The 17,413-nt window shown below is 33.1% G+C and overlaps 2 protein-coding genes across 6 annotated transcripts in view; one reads left to right on the top strand and one right to left on the bottom strand.

Moving 5' to 3' along the window:
• The window catches only part of LOC123658970 (uncharacterized protein CG7065-like), a 33,855-nt gene extending 31,338 nt beyond the window's left edge, over positions 1-2,517 (bottom strand). The window contains exons 1-2 of the mRNA XM_045594262.1: positions 2,416-2,517; positions 2,231-2,321 (exon numbers count right to left, since the gene is read on the bottom strand). The gene's annotated coding sequence lies outside the window, so the exon portion shown is untranslated. The remainder of the gene's footprint in view (positions 1-2,230; positions 2,322-2,415) is intronic.
• A 4,818-nt stretch (positions 2,518-7,335) lies between these two features.
• LOC123663383 lies at positions 7,336-17,370 on the top strand. 5 transcript variants are annotated; one of them, XM_045598074.1, is made up of 5 exons: positions 7,336-7,713; positions 10,863-11,831; positions 11,936-12,214; positions 12,324-12,459; positions 17,236-17,370. In XM_045598074.1, the coding sequence occupies exons 1-5, from the start codon at positions 7,336-7,338 to the stop codon at positions 17,367-17,369; spliced, it is 1,896 nt and encodes a 631-aa protein (XP_045454030.1). In that variant the 3' UTR covers position 17,370. The 5 variants fall into 5 exon arrangements, 1 of the variants encoding a protein (XP_045454030.1); XR_006744649.1 differs by lacking the exons at positions 7,336-7,713; positions 10,863-11,831; positions 11,936-12,214; positions 12,324-12,459 and adding an exon at positions 16,145-16,272 and having other exon boundaries at positions 17,236-17,369; XR_006744650.1 differs by lacking the exons at positions 7,336-7,713; positions 10,863-11,831; positions 11,936-12,214; positions 12,324-12,459 and adding an exon at positions 16,145-16,276 and having other exon boundaries at positions 17,236-17,369.
• The last annotated feature ends 43 nt before the right edge of the window (positions 17,371-17,413 follow it).

Here is a 17,413-nt window from a genome sequence, read left to right as displayed (position 1 = left end):
AAATGCATGTGGCTTACAATTAATTGTTACAACATACATGTGAATGTAAAAAATTCTTTTTCACATTATTTAAAATGGTTTATGTCTAAATTTATCTTAACTATAAAACATACTTGCGTTAAATATTTCCGCATTACGTTTAACTAATTCTTAAAGAGCTTACACTATAATTACTAATTAAAGATACATACACTAACTTAAAATGTTATAATATTTTTGTGATTTTATAGTAATTTATTAATTATCAGTGTCTAAAAGAGATTAATTTACAGTATTTTAAGAAAACAATAAACATTAAATAAATAGATACCTTTATAACTATTTTATGTCTGACTTTAAGGTATAAATTTTAATTTATACTATGTACGAGGCTAGCTTTTCTATAAATTATTAAGCATTATGCCTTGCTATATTAAGTAAGGTTTAGTTATAATTAATTGTCACTATAGTCGTCACAAAATAGGAGACCCATTTTGACATTTGACAAAGGCAGCACGAAACTGTAAGATACTATAAAAGAATTATAACATAGTGTTTTAAAAAAATACTTCCATTTTGTTGGAATATATTGAGATTATTCTTTTTGCGGTTACTTTATAGTAACATGCAATTTCTAATTATTACGAAAATCTTGAAAAACAGTGACATTCTAAGTCTTTTTTTTTAATACTAGTGCTGTAACTAATTAATTACTGAATTTCGCCAGCTTCATTCGATTTTAATTATAATTAAACATTGTGTTGTGATCTTTACTGAAAAAAAGAGCTTGGTGCTCAAAGCCGTAAATAATATTTTGATTTGGCAAATAAACCGCAATAAAATCCAAAAAAAAAGTTTCATTAGGTAAAGCTTTAGATTAGGTAAAACCGAATTTCGGGACCGGGGGGAAGGGGGGGAGAGGGTGGGGAACGCTACCCCTCGTACCACTGTCACACCTCAGAACCCCATGGTTATGGAGATATCCATGGTTAAAGTTTTGAGGTTAGAAGAAGAATTTCGAAAGTTAGAGGAACGCTTGGCTCCGGCGCTGCAGAAAGTGCAGCCTATCCGCCCTTGCGTGCGAAAGCACGCTCACTCATGCTCCGTTCCGCAGCGGAGGCGGCACAAAAAAAACACTCTAGGGGTAGGACAGACCAAGACCACGTGGACAGTGGGGTGCTCCGATTCGGTTTTGGGTATTTTTCGAATTTCTAAACCTATATTCTAGCACGCAATGTTACTAATTTTATTAGAATATTATGTCTGACGCGTTATTTTGTTTAAAAGTGTCGATTTGTCACACAATGCAAACAGTACGAGCACAAAGGTATTATAATAGCTTTAAATTCTTCTTCTAACCTCAAAACTTTAACCATGGATATCTCCATAACCATGGGGTTTTGAGGTGTGACAGTGTTACCTTGTATAGATTCCCCTACATACCCTTAGTTTTACCTAATCTAGATCTTAGCCTTGTATTATTTCAAATTACGCACAATATTAAAGTTTAAGTTAAATTTATGATCAAAATTTTAATCAAATGCACTTTACATCACATAATTTAATTGATCACATACTCATATAAACTTAAATCGATTTATCGTGAGTATTGAATACCAAGTCGTATGGTTACTTTACTATTTACGTCTTGATGACAAATATCAAAACGGGCCTCTTATTTTGTGATGACTATAACAGCATATATATTTTCTATCAATCAAGATAAACTTTGTGTAATGTTCTATGCAAAGTGCAATGTCAGTTGTTTAAAACCTTTGGTAAAATCAAAATAACCCCACAACAGATACCTGTGTTACTTTTAGCGATTTCATTTTATTAGTTTTTCATAAATATTTGTAAACAATGATGCTGTCTTTGAAAAGACCACATAGATAAAAGTAATATCACTAAACTTATGTTTAGCTTTTGGAGGGCACGTGAGAAATTTAAAATGATTACTATATCATGTTAAAATAACAAGAAAATAAGTAAATTTCCGATTAGAGTACTTACCACTTAGGAAGTTTAATTAAACTCACTAGAAATTTAAAATATACATACGTTGATAATATACTTACAATACGTAATAATTATATTCATGGCCCGGCAAGTCCTTAAGATCGAATGGTACTTTTTGCTTATATAAAAAAAAATACTTATCCTAAGATAGAATAATACAAATTATAAAAATGATTATTTTAAACAACTACAGTTTTAGTATATTTATGTAAAAATTCATTGAAAAACTGACCTTTTGGAAATCTGGATGACTTTCCACTAAATGTTACTTTAAACGTTCGATTTGTCTACGAACGGAATGTCATCGAACCGCAGCATCCGCTCTGCGTACACAACATTATTCAGTAATTACTATAAAAATACTTATGAATATTGACGTCTATGATTCCATAACAAGTTAATCCAATTGTTATTTACCAATAATTCATTGAGGATTTACAGTAAGTTTCACGTTTGGCTAGACGTTTGGTAGCTACAAATTTACCATTACCACAGATTACAAAATTCACAACATAAACACAGAGTATCCAGCGATTGAGCGATCTACGTAAGATTGCCGGTGTAGGGTGAATGAGGATTACGGAAAACCGGTATATCTGGCGCGAACTTGAGAAGGCCTATGTCCAGCAGTGGATTGTGATAAGCCGAAGCGATGATGATGATCAGCGGTAACGCTAGGCGTCGGTGACGTCAGCCACCGCCGACGGCCTCGCATCTGACGGTGCCTCGCAAATAAGTTTTACTAGCTACTTATTTATTTTCGTTTCGTCAATCATCCTAGTTTAGGTAGCCGACCTTAAACAATTCGGGAAAAAGCTAAGCAGATGATTTCATTATTTTCGAACACATGCCTGATGGAAATGTACTTTACGGATATTCAGAATCGCCCGTCTGGCAGTTGGCTATGAAATTAATATATTTTTTAATTTTCAAAAATTGACTCTTTTACTTCAGTCTGTAATATCCCACTACTGTCAGTAGTAGACGTAGTACTGATGATGACAACCGGGACTGACGGCTTAACGTGCTCTCCGAGGCACGGTGGGCAGATCCACAAGGACAACAATTGACTTTCTAGTTAGTACTAAATATTGAATTTTTCACTTTTTTTGCTATTTCAATTGTTCTTTATTGTTCGATCATAAATTTTGTTTATTGGTTTAATTTTTCTTTTTTCAAAAAGTTAATCTTAAGTTAGCGGGGGCAACTAAGTTTTTTTGTTCTTCAATGTTTGATCATAATTTTTTTGTTCGTTTTTAGTTTTTTTAATTTTCAAAATTTGACTGAAGTTAGAACTAAATATTGATTTTTTTAAAATACTTTATGATTATTTATACATTGTTCGATTTAAAAAAAAAAAACATTACTTCGTCTTTCGTTATCTTCTGATTCAATGAATTTTTTTTTTTTTTATTCTATACTAATTAATTTTCACTGCGCATGCGTAAAATGACATATTGTGTACGATAGAAATCCCCCAATAGTAACGAGTTAAATTTGAAAACCTAATTATCTAATCGATTTTCTTTTAATATTAAAATATATGTAATTGCTAATACCTTTTTTTATTTCACCCGGCGGCATTGCCGCTCGGCATAAACCCAGTGCAACTGTTTGTAGCACACTAAAGCTTACTCAAAAAATACTCAATAAATCAATAATATTTAAATGTAACCACAAGACAAGCATTCACTCTCGATTAAAACAAGACTCATCAAAATTATTTATATAGAATAAACTGTTACCCAAGCTAATGCAAGTGAAAAATTGAATATTTAGTGCTAAATGGGGTCAAATTTTGAAAATAAAAAATAAAAAACTATAAACGAACAAAAAGAAATTATGATCAAAAATTGAAGAACAATTAGCGGACAATTGTAATAGCAAAAAAAAAGTAAAAAAATCATTATTTAGTGCTAGCTAGTCAATTTTTTAAAATTAAAAAAAAAACTAAAAACGAACAAAAAAATTTGATCCAACAATGAAGAACAATCAAATTGAAATAGCAAAAAAATAATAAAAAACTGAGTTGCCCACAATGAATATTTTGAGTAATTTGGTTTAATTTATGACATCAATTATTTGAAATCTATACCAAAAGAGGATCTTCTCGCTCAAACATTAAAGGCGAAAACAGTGACATACAGCCTTTCAAATTATATGAAGAACATCAGCTTTTAAAATCTAATTTATAGATACTATTAACGACGCGAAACAACTCAATACATTTTAGAAAATGATTTCGAAGAAGTATATCGAAATGTTTACATTACAGTTAGAATCATCCCCACAATTCCGGTCAGTACAACTTCCCTTGAGAGAAACTACTCAAAGTTGAAATTGATGAAGACCTATTTCAGAAGCACGATGAGCCAAGACAGATTATTCGCGTTATCAGTTCTGTCAGTCAAAGCTGAAATAGCGGCTAGTCTTAGTTACGACACTATCCTGAAAAAATTCAGTGAGGCTACAAGCCGAAAAGTTCGACTATATTCATTTCTTTGTGTGTAATTATTCTTCGTCGTCATTTGATTATCAATAATTAAACTCGTTTCTTTATTTTATAATTTGGCTACTTAGTTTAACATTTTTTTTGACTGCGAAGTAATATAGGCCTCGCGAACTTGATGTCGCCGACGTTCACATGTGGTCTAGCACCGCTACTGATGATAATGATGATGATGATAATGGGGCGACGACAACGTTTTAATGTTAAGTTTTACCTGTAAATAGAATTATAACGTTCATCATCATCATCATCATCATCATCATCATTGCTGCCTATTGCAGTCTTCTGCTGGACATAGGCTTCCACAAGTTCGCACCAAAAATGGAGTGAACTCATGTGTGTTGACCATAGTCACCACGCTGGGCAATCGGGTGGTAACCGCAGGGCTGATTTTGTCGCACCGAAGACGCTGCTGCCTGTCTTCAGCCTGTGATTTCAAAGCTAGCAGTTGGATGGTTATCCCGCCATCGGTCGACTTTTTATGTTCCAAGGTGGTAGTAGAACTTTGTTATCCCTTAGTCGTCTCTTACGACACCCACGGGAAGAGAGGGGGTGGCTATATTCTCTACTGCCGTAACCACACAGCGTTACCGCACCGAAGACGCTGCTGCCCACTACCAGTTTCACTACCACCTTGGAACTAAAAAGCCGAACGATGGCGGGATAACCATCCAAATGTTGGCTTTGAAATACATAGACCCAAACATTCAAATAATTTTAATTATTTACCCACCACTAGGGTGACGAAGAACCATAGATACAGTGCGCCAGATAGTAAGCGGTTACCGTAGCCTACGGACACCTGCCACTACAGGTGCATTACAAGCGCTTTGCCGACCCTATTTTTGACCTTTCTCATGAGGTTTAGCTTTTTTACATACTACAGAAATGTAGCACTACTTGAGAGCAGTGTTATTAAACTATGATCTTATGTAAGTTTCTACAGTCGAGAGTTCCAGATTTTTAGTAAAATTTTTCCTGCCTCAATAATTAATTTCCCACGTTCTTTTAGATTCACCGTCGTTTCCCACTCACACAAAGTAATTGATGTCGTATTTCGATCAAAATAATGTTATATCTAGCTACAAAAACCTATCTCAAGACAAAAAGTAATATAAGAAGAGTGTACTAAAAAAGGGCAGTTGAAGGTTGTTGACTTCCAATTCTGTCATACATAGCATAAAATTCCGCAAAATTATTTTTTACTCAGTTCTGATCGATTTTTCAAAATGTATACTACTCTGCTATTCTATTCGGCACCCATACTCCATAGAAAATACTTTTTTGACCGACTTCAAAAAAGAAGGAGGTTCAAATTCGATTGTATTTGATTATGTGTGTTACCTAATGCGTAACTTTTTAAGGGTGTACCGACCTTGATAACTCTTTTTTCGAAAACTGATGCGTCATGTGGTTCCATTTTTTAATCGAGATCTGGCTAGTACTTTGTGAGTTAACCCAAAGCATGCGTATTTGATTGACTGTTTTATCAACGACCTACGTCGTATTACTTGTCGATGTAATTGATGTTGGTTTTCTCTGGATGCGACCTATAATAAAAATGTATTTAACGGATCGCTGTCCGTACATGGCAGATATATGAAATTTATCAACGCAATATAATAACACCAAAAACAATGATTGTTAGAATTTTTGTCTGTTTATCTATGCGTTTGTGCACGCTAATCTCAGAAACGGCGTATCTGATTTAGACATGGTTTTCACCAATATATCGTGGTAAGCTTCACTTAACATTAGTGTTTATTTTATGTCAATCTGTTTATAAATAAAAAAGTTATACCAATTCAGAGATCACGTTGAGTGTTTATAATCCAAAATAAACCAAAAGATATATCCAAAAAACTGTCTTAAGTCACTATTTTACGCGGACGAAGTCGTGGGCACAGCTAGTTCGTAATATATTTTGATTTAATTAGGTACACGAATTATTTATTTAATTAGTACGATGGTGAAAACCTGTGTGGATTAATTGGATTCGCACTTGGCTAATTTTTTTGATTGTTCCGACGGAATGACCTCTAAAACAACTTATCCGATAATTATGGTTAATTATTTTTAAATCAGATAACTCGCTTATTAAACAAAGTTAGCAGATGTACAAATCAATCTATCTATCATAACGGCGTATCTATAACTATATACAAGAACTGTTGTGGGTGATTGATAGAGATTAGTAAGTATGGAAAATGAGTGGAACATTTACAGTTATAATTGTAGATATTTACATTATAAGAATATTACTATATAAATGCAGGTAACATTTACTACGAACAAGTTGTAACCGATTCCGCTAAATAAAGTATATTGTAAGACGAATTCGACAGAATTTCATATAATAAATAGAGTATCTACTCTAATAGAGCCTCTTGTAAAATTTATACACACTTTCAAAGATAATTGGACACCAGTATGACACAAAATAATTATAAAAAATTTAATAGTTCTATAATATTATTAAATATTTATTAATACAGTTATAGAATTGTAAGCAAATTAAAACGACTGTCAATAAATAATTTCAGTTTTATTAGGTACTATTTAAAATTTGGATCCCAATTTAATTTAATACGCTTCCTAAAAACTGGTTAGCAATCTTGTCAAACGGCTCAAAATCATTATCTTCCTAAGTAATCAATTTAGCATCGTACCACTTATAAAAAAAATGTGTGCTTTTTAAGCGTTAATTCGTTGAGGGCATTCACCGAAAAGCACGGGGACTAAAATGCTAATTAGACTCGAAGAAACCTCTATCCATTGTAGCCTACATCTCGTACAGCAACCCAACCGCGCACAGAGCTGCGAGCACGATGCTTCGGTCCGGACGCGTGCGTTACATCGTCTCCTCAATTATAACGCGAATTGTTTACCTTTTTGCTATCATTAAAGTCGTGAATACTATCGAGTATGGAGTTCCTATAGAAATTAAATTATGGGACTCGAAACGGAGTCCTTTATCTCACATGGTCGATGTCACAAACGAATTCGGTTTGAAAATTCTTGCGGAACATAATTTTTTAAATGACAACAATATTGCATTTTCGCCCTACGGATTAATGGGTATTCTAGTTGCACTTTATGAGGGTGTTGATGGTGAATCGTCATACCAAATTCAGCGAAGTATGCAGCTACCTTGGAACCGGAATGTAATGCGAATCGGTTTTCGGGACATACATCGCACTCTAAAAGTGAGTCATCAATGTTATGTTTTCTTTTTTTATGAATATTACATCTCGTACCTTTGTAGTGCATTAAGACTTAAACAATAACAATTCAAAATTATATATTCATAAAGAAAGGTTGTGTGAATTTTAAATCTTAACACTTAAACAATTAACGGTTAACTTGCATTATTTTGCAAATGCAATTAAATTTTATACAATTGTCTTATGCGTTTATTTAGAATTCTACCAGTTTTTTATTTATTATTTAATATTAATTATGACTAACACATAATTGTACCTAAACATTTTCTTTATTGAACTATAATTTTTAATCGTTATTGCATTGACACAGTCGCCTCAATTAGCTTTTGCGCTAATGGCCCCGTGTTCGATCCCCGCTCATGACAAATAACTTTGTTGGATATGCAGATTTTCTTCATTGTCTAGGAGTACGTATACATATTTAATATAAGTGTGAAACTTTGAGGAAACACCTGCAAAACCGGGAGCGATATAAGTGGTTTGATTATAGTGCTTCCTTAAGAGCTCTGGTTTCCTTAGGTACCTACTGACCACAGAAACACACTTATTAAACCAAGTATTATTTATGTGTGATCTTATTAGTAATATCTATTCCTATATGAAATAATAAAGATAATTGTGTTTGCTGGTAAACGAAAAAAAGCCGACTTCAATTACATCGACAAGTACTTAATACAACGTAGGTAGACGAAAAAATAGTCAAATAAATACGCATTATCAAAGATTACTCCAAAAGTTGTAATCAGATAAACATCGGCTTTCGATTAAATTAAAAATCATTAAAATCGGTACACCCAGTAAAAAGTTATGCGGATTTTCTAGGGTCTCCCTCGATTTCTCTGGGATCCCATCATCAGATCCTGATTTCCTTATCATGTTACTACACTTAGGATATTTCCTTTCCAACAAAAAAGAATAACTTATAGTTTATATAGAGGAGTGCAAAATGCTAATATTTTTTAAATATGCATAAAAAATTAAAAATATATTAAATCAATAAAAAAACGATATACGAATAAAAAACGAAATATTTGAAACACACGCCTATTATACTCTTTTGTTTATTATTACAGAAGTAAAGTATATGGCAACAGAACCTTAATAATGTTCAAACTCATACTTAAAATTAATTGTGCTCGAATTTCGACCACTGGGCGACCAATGGTTTTGCATAGATCGGAGACGGAGCCAATTGTTATTGTCTAATCCTATTTAATAAGTTGTTTTATCAGTTCACAAGAAAAGCAACATAAGTAGTAACAAGCCGTAGCTATAAAAAGTTTAAATATAGCTAAACAGGATTACGACTGTAAGAATATACAGTTAATCTTGGTTGTTTAAATTTTATTGACTACTTTGTATAGGTACAGTAACCACATCTTTCGTTGCCTCAATATTTCGATTACCTATTATTTTGATTATGCATACGAATAAGTATACTCATTAGTAGTTAAAGCGTGACTTAATTACTGTATAACGTTGAGTTGATATATCCAAAAATTATTATAATTCAATTAATATTAACAAATAATCAACAATTAAAGACGCTTTTTAACCGACTTCCAAAAAAGGAGGAGGTTCTCAATTCGACTGTATTTTTTTTTTATGGTGGACCGTGTGGACCGATTTCGACAAATTTTGTTTTAATCGAAAGGTGGTGTGTGCCAATTGGTCCCATTTAAATTTATTTGCGATCTAACAACTACTTTTCGAGTTATATCTAATAATGCGTTTTTACTTGACGCTTTTTTCGTCGACCTACGTTGTATTATACCGCATAACTTTCTACTTAATGTACCGATTTTGATAATTCTTTTTTTGTTGGAAAGGGGATATTCCTAGTTTAGTACCGTGATAAGGAAACCAGGATCTGATGATGGGATCCCAGAGAAATCGAGGGAAACTCTCGAAAATCCGTAATAACTTTTTACTGGGTGTACCGATTTTGATAATTTTTAATTTAATCGAAAGCTGATGTTTATCATATGGTCACATATAAATTTTATCGAGATCTGATAACTACTTTTTGAGTAATCTTTGATAACGCGTAGTTGCTTGACTATTTTTTCGTCGATCTACATTGTATTACTTGTCGATGTAATTGAAGTCGGTTTTTTTTTCGTTTGCGAGCAAACACAATTATGTTTACCTACTATTAAAAAAAAAGCAGTAACTATCTTGTGTTACAATTTCGTTCGAATACTGTCGTTTTTTAGAAAGTAGAAAATGTATATCAATCGGAATATTACATTTTTATGGACTTTATAAACTGTCAGTAAACAGGTAATCAATAACCTATAATAACAGTCAATTTGTAATTTTGTACTTGGGCCTAGTGGGAAAGTTTTGGGGTAGTTCTGATTTCTTTCATTCCATACGTATTTTGGTGCTGTATCCGAATCTGAGTATTGCGGACAAAATTTCGTGATGCAACATTGAAAAAAAGCCAAAAAGTCTGCATTTTTCGCTTTTTTTTTTGCCTAAAACTCGAAAACAATTCAATTTTAGTAAATGGGTTGTCGACAGAAATCAAATTACTTAAAATTCTCTACAAATATCTCTCTGATTGAGTCACCTGAGTTTTAAAGTAAAGTCGCTTATTTATAGCCCATTTTCCCATGTCTTCTCAACATTTTTTTTTAATTTGTCGATTTTTAAAGTTAAGTAGTAATGAATTGTACTTACTACAATCTTATATATAAAATTCTCGTATCACAATGTTAGTTACAATACTCCTCCGAAACGGCTGGTTCGATTTTAATGAAATTTTGGGTACATATCGGGTAGGTCTGAGAATCGGACAACATCTATTTTTCACAGCCCTAAGTTATAAGAGGGGGAGGAATAAGGGGTTAATAATATATGGCAAAACAACGTTTGCTGGGTCAGCTAGTGATATAATAAATCTATCTCACCTCAATTAATTACACCTGATTCATTTTTTTGACGTATAATTTCGGTTATGGTGTACCTACATGTATCTCTTTACCCTTAAGCGAAGGAACGCCAGTTTAATAACACGTTATATATTGCATTTTTTTTTAGAAAAATGACATTCTTTAACAATAATATAAAATAGCATTTAAGCGGAAAAAGTGATTTTATAGTTACATAGTTTTATTTTATTTCAGACCTATTTTGTACCTGAGGAAGGCTTTTTAGCTGGATTAGCGTTAAATAATGAAAATGTTACTTTTAATGAAAGCTACAAGAAAATTTTACGATTTTATGGGTTTGATTTAGATAAGGAATCATCTATTCCTCCGTCGGTGAATAATACAAGTAATAATAATAATCAAAGTAATACTATGAGCCCCAACAATACGTCTCTTAATGATGTCACTACTGCAACTGAAACGACAACTGAATCCGTAACAGGTCGTGAAGACCCATTAAGTTCTAAAGTTACTGAAAGTGCTAAAGAAGAAACAACACTTAATCCAAACGCTGAAACTATAAATACTGTAGACATTCGTGAACGCGAACCTACAACAACCTTAACACCGGTTACTGAGAATACATCTTCATCAATTAGTTCGATTAAAATAAGTCCTGCTAACGATGATGTGACCCAAACGACAGAACAATCATCTACGCCTGTTTCAAGTATGATTACAGAGTCAGTCGCAGTAACGGATACTACTAGTACCATACTAAGTACTCAACCCACAACCAATGAGCCCACCGAAACAAGCGGGTCTACTACAAACAGTGAATCTGATAGTACTATAACACAAATGATGACGTCTAATGTTGATGTGACTACCAATAATATAGATCCTTCAACAGCCAATTTAAATACTATAACGAGTACACAAGTGACAGAATCAGACGTCTCGTCTACTACAACTACAGAAATACAGCAAACTGAAACAACACTTTCTACTGAAACGAGCACACTGGTATCCACAATGCCAACTACATCCACTTTGGAAACACTTGCACGTAAAAAAAAGTCGATTGTAGACTTTCTTTTTACAAATCCACCGGACGTTGATGATTTTTTGGTATATAGATCATTCGATGTGGGTTTAGAATTATCTGAGGAAAGTAAAGAGAACGAAAAGATGTTTTTGGTTAATGGACTAAGAAATATGCAGGTAATAATTTGATATTTATATTTGTATAGGTTTAAAATAAGCAAAAAGAATGTTTCTATACATTATAATTTTCATGTATTGTTTCTTTCTTTTCTTGAATATAGGTCACCTACATGCATTACGACTCCGTATTGGAATATGCCTATCTACCACATCTAGAGGCATCAGCGCTTCGTTTGCCGTTAGACAGCGAACGATATTACTTACTTGTCGTTTTGCCTAATCGAAGAGGGAGTGGAGAACTGGCTAGATTGTTAGGCCGAATGGCGCGGGAGTCCGACTTGTCTGACGTGTATGCCGCTTTACGTCCTCGTCGTGTAAGAGCTGTGGTTCCAAGTTTTATTGTGAAAGGACACATAACGCTGACAACAGACTTGCAGAAGGTAGCTTGAATTAAATTTATGAATTATTCGAATTCATTGTTGAACACAATTACAAACAAAATAATATATAATAAATTAAAATACATTGTTAAGGTAATTATTTTTACAGTTAGGAATACATGACGTGTTTGAGCCCCGACAGCACGACTTCACTCCGATGACTCCTCAGCCAGGTGTATACGTACGGAGCATAGAGCAGGCCGTCTCCGTTGCTATACGAAAATACCAGCCAGATGTTAAGAACAGTTAGTATCTATCATTTTAAACAAAGTTAGATTATATCACATTCGATAATATCAAGTTAAAATTTAAAATCTACATGTAGATCCGCTAGCTTGATTTTCTTTTAAATGCAATTTTTACACAGAAAAGCACTACTCTAGCTAGTAGAGTTCTTTTATTATTCTTATTTTCCTCAAATTCAACCCCACAGTTACCTTTTATTAATAAGGTGATGGATCTTCCAGAGATGAGACGTATCTTAAGACGCAACACATGACCAAGAAGGTAAAAATTAAAATGAAATGCAAAGACAAATAATAATAAAAACAATTTATACGAAAGATAACAATACATAAAATATATATGCACCAAATCGTATGTATTTTTATCATTTTTAATTCGACCTTAAATATACCCACACATTTTACGGCAACAGGTTGTAGGGAGCCCTTTTGGAGCCTAACTCACGTTTGTCCAGCTTTTTTGGTGAATAAAATAAGAGGGTTTATTATTATAAGACAATGGAGACTGGGCAGGGTCTAAGGTTACGGTGTGATCCACTTAATTAGCAGAGATACGTGGGACCGCCAGCCTGTTGCGCGCCGTCGCGCTTCGGTAATCACTAGCAGATCCTTGAACGACGCCGCGTTTCAAACATTTTACTAAATTATATTTCATCGGGTCGCTTCCCATTGACGAATATATCTTTTATTCATTCTCTTAAAGCCTATGCATATAATCTAGAAAAGAAAGAAATGACTAAAAATCGTATTTATCTAATATACCAATAGATCGAAGTAGTGGGTAGTATGAAATTTTCATGATTGCGTTCTATATTTCTATCAGTCTTAAATCAAATGATGATTACACAAGGCTTGATGTCTTTATTTAGGTACTTCATAATTTTATAAAGCTAAAAACGAATATTCCCTTAGTATTCAGATTATATGGAAGATGTACCTACTGAAGTAACGGTCGTTGTGGTGACAAGTTGCAATAAATATGTAACAATGGTGTTTGTAATTTAATTCTTAACAGATTGTTTCAAGTTGCAAACGTACTACTCTAATTTTACGGTCTAGGGATAACATAATTACTGCCAAAAGAGTGCTAAATTTCGTAGAGGCAGGTAGTGAGTGGGTACCGACCACTTCTATTGTCTCTAGCCGCGGTGGCGCAACGCGGCGACACGCGCATTTGAGTCTATTGATGCGCCGCGCGGCTCTCCGTGCAGCCATAACATAGAAATCGCTCATTGCGACCTAAATGCCTAATCGAGATCAAATTATGATTTGCCGATAGGGCAACTTTTCAATTACCTATGTCAATGAGAAAAACCAGAAAAATTACGAGATTATTTGTTTCCTGTAGCCTGAAATGATTTAGCCGTTTCTATCAACGGTTCACCGCGCATTACATTACATGCAAGGACGATATTATCTCTTTTATCCAATGTTGATTTTGTGTCGAACTTAAACATAATTATGTTTCGTTAGATGATGATGATGATGGTGGACGTTTATTCATCCGGCTGCTATTAGTCTGAGACAACTACCTATAGGTCGCCATCATTCAACATTATTCATAGTCAGACTTTTTAAAAGTAATATAATATTGTATACATAAATATGTTGTTTATAACAGCTTACAATTTAACGTAAAATAGATTGATACACAGGTACAAACTAACAATGTTCATAAATACAATTAAAATAAAAGTGAAGCATATATTTAATAAACTCAATATCTATACAAATAAATAAAATTGGAGTCTGTTGTAATATTAAAATAACCGCCTTTTAACCGAATTCAAAAAAGGAGGCGCTTACTCAATTCGACCGTATAGATATTTTTTATGTAGGTATAACTTCGTCGTTTATGAACCAATTTTGATATATCTTTTTTTTGTTGGAAAGGAGATATCCTAAGGGTAGTACCATGATAAGGAGACCAGTAACTGATAATGGAATCCTAGAGAAATCGAGGGGAACCCTCGAAATGCGTAGTGCCGATTAGCGCATTTTTCGTCTACTTACATTGTATTACTTGTCGATGTAGGTAATTGCGTCGTGGTAATTGAAGTCGGTTATTTTTTTTCGTTTGCTAGCAAAACACAATTATTACTAAATGCATAATGGATGTATACACGGTACATATAGCAAAATAACATTTTTTACAATTTTTGTCTGTCTGTCTATTTGTTCTGGCTAATCTGTGAAACGGCTGGAACGATTTTGACGGGACTTTCACTGGCAGATAGCTATCTGTAGATAGCTGATAGCTGATGTAATCAGGAGTAACTTAGGCTACCTTTATTTTAGAAATTTATTTATTTCATAACTCTGCGAACTGATCAATAACTTTTTTGTTAAATTCCACGCGGACGAAGTCGCGGGCACAGCTAGTACCTAAATAATATTTAATCTAGAAAATTATTATAATTAACAAATAAATGAACATAAATACTTACTTTTTCTCATATAAAAGTGGCCTAAACCAGTGTAAATCCTAACAGAATTGGTTGCACCATTTTTTGGAGATTAGCTCATGGCAAATACTTATTTGTGTAGGAAACACAGGTATTTGCCTTGGTTTTGTTGTTAATGCTTGTGCTAGGTATGTTTGTTTTCGGATGCCTGAAACAGAAGTAAATTTTACTGCTGGCCGTTTAGTGTGTAGTGTTTATTTAATTGGTCTTTAATTTTATTAGTACGAAGTTCCTTACGGCAGGCTTGACATTTGGCTGGGCGAGCGAACTGAAAAAAATGTGATACTAAAACCGTAAGAAAAATATATAACGGAAGTGAGGTAATATCAGTCACACGACTGTATAATATGACGTTTGTAAAACTAAAATATTACTGGTAAACTTTTTTTTAAAAATTATTTTTGTAATTTTATACTGTCGACAAAAATAAATAAAGACGTTTTTTTATTTCACTTAATAGTTTGAATTATTATTATTATTACTAGCGACCCGCCCCGGCTTCGCACGTGTGCAATGCTGATACTAAATATACTACAGAATGTCTTCATTTATAGTATGAAGCTAGCTTATAGCCATACTTATAGCATGGTTATTAACATAATAACAACATTCAAATATGCGTCGTTAGATTATCCGTTGTAACAGAATGCGTTGAATAAATAAAGGTTCACTGCTCTTTCCCTGTAGGTGATAGCCTGATAATATGTAGCCTATATGTTGACCCAACTTCTTAATAATATTCGTGCCAAATTTGAAGTAAATTCATGCGGTACTTTTTGAGTTTATCCCGGACATACATACAGACAAACAGACAAAAATTCTAAAAACTATATTTTTGGCTTCGGTATCGATTGTAGATCACACCCCAAGAATTCTTTTAAAAAAATATTCAATGTACAGTTTTGACTTTCCTACCATTTTATTATATGTATAGATTTTGTTTAATTTATTTTATTTTACGGTATTTGTTAATTTCTGAAATACTAAATGTCCTAAATACTTTTATGTACTTAATTAAAAACCAATCAACAAAATTTAAAAAAAATCAAGAACTAGAAAATATGTAATTAATTCTCTTTTTGTACGTATATTGAGTTATTTGAATTTAATTTACTTTACTTACGAGTACTATAATATTATATACCTAATATCTATTTTAAATAATTAATTATCATGCTTGAGATTATTTTATAAAAAATCCCTATTTTTTTTGAGGTTGTCTGTATGAGATCATTATTAGAGATAAGGCCGCCTTTGCACATTGCTTAAGTTAAAATATTGTTATTTTCCTTAAGTAATTTCAAATGTGCAATACCTAGTGTTAGCTAATTTTTATAGACGTATTAATGTAGGTAAATACTTATCAGATGTATCATAAAAAAAATCCTTAACGGTTTTAGGCTTCATTACTAAACGAGGGAAATAAATAGTGCAATCCATTTATGTACGAAAACTACCTATGTCTTGTCGATTAAAATGTTTGATAATTTGACAGTAGGTATTTATGTACGAAAACTATGTCTTGTCGATTAAAATGTTGTTTGATAATTTGACAGTAGGTACCTATAAAGCATTAAAAAATTATTAGATAATGCTCACCAAAACATACAGAGGTAGTGCACAGCAGAAAATATACTCCTCATAATCTGGAGTGCCCGACTTGGGAAGTGTCGAGATCCTGTGGTAAGGTGACCAGGGCTCCTAGGGGGGGGAGTGGAGGTAGGGTCGGCAACGCGCTTGCGATGCTTCTAGTGTTGCAGTCGTCTATAAGCAACGGTAATCGCTTACCATAATGTGAGCCGTACGCTAGTTTGTCAACCTAAGAATAAAATAATTTAACTTACTTTTCACTACACCCACCACCCTACCTACCTGCCCAAGGATATAACACTTCATAAATATGTAGATCACCCTACTGGTACACCAACGTGATGAATAAAGCTCACTAACAACTACATAACAGCAAGATTTACTACTCTGTTGAAGAATAATTTGAATGGAAATAATAAATTTGATAAACATTTTTGATATGATATTCAAAAATGTTTAGAATTCCTAATGTGTGGGTACACAAAAATAAAAATCGTACATATTAATAAATTTGATACTAATGTGTTAATTTAATAATTTGTGTAAAATAGCAAAATATGTGACGCCACAATAAATAGAGGGTTCTTGTATGATCTACTGTCAAGGACTGGAAAGAGTAAAAAATCGTAAAAATTCGTGTGACGTTTAGATGGTCCCTTATGTTTATTAATTATAAAAAGTTAGTGGCTAATTATATTTTAAAATGTTTATATATTTTCAGGGTATATAAGCAACCGTAATCAGGTAGTCTTTTCTGCATCACATCCCTTCTTGTATTTCGTCATGGATTCCAATATTCATGTTGCACTAATGGCTGGAAAATTGATGGATCCTCTGAATACACGAATATTATAATGTTTCTTGTTTTATTTTGAACACGTTCTCCTCGATCCTAAGTT

This window comes from Melitaea cinxia, chromosome 2 (assembly GCF_905220565.1).
Source record: "Melitaea cinxia chromosome 2, ilMelCinx1.1, whole genome shotgun sequence".
NCBI lineage: Eukaryota > Metazoa > Arthropoda > Insecta > Lepidoptera > Nymphalidae > Melitaea > Melitaea cinxia.
Note: the sequence above shows the minus strand (reverse complement) of the source record. Positions and strands in the feature narration are given on the sequence as shown.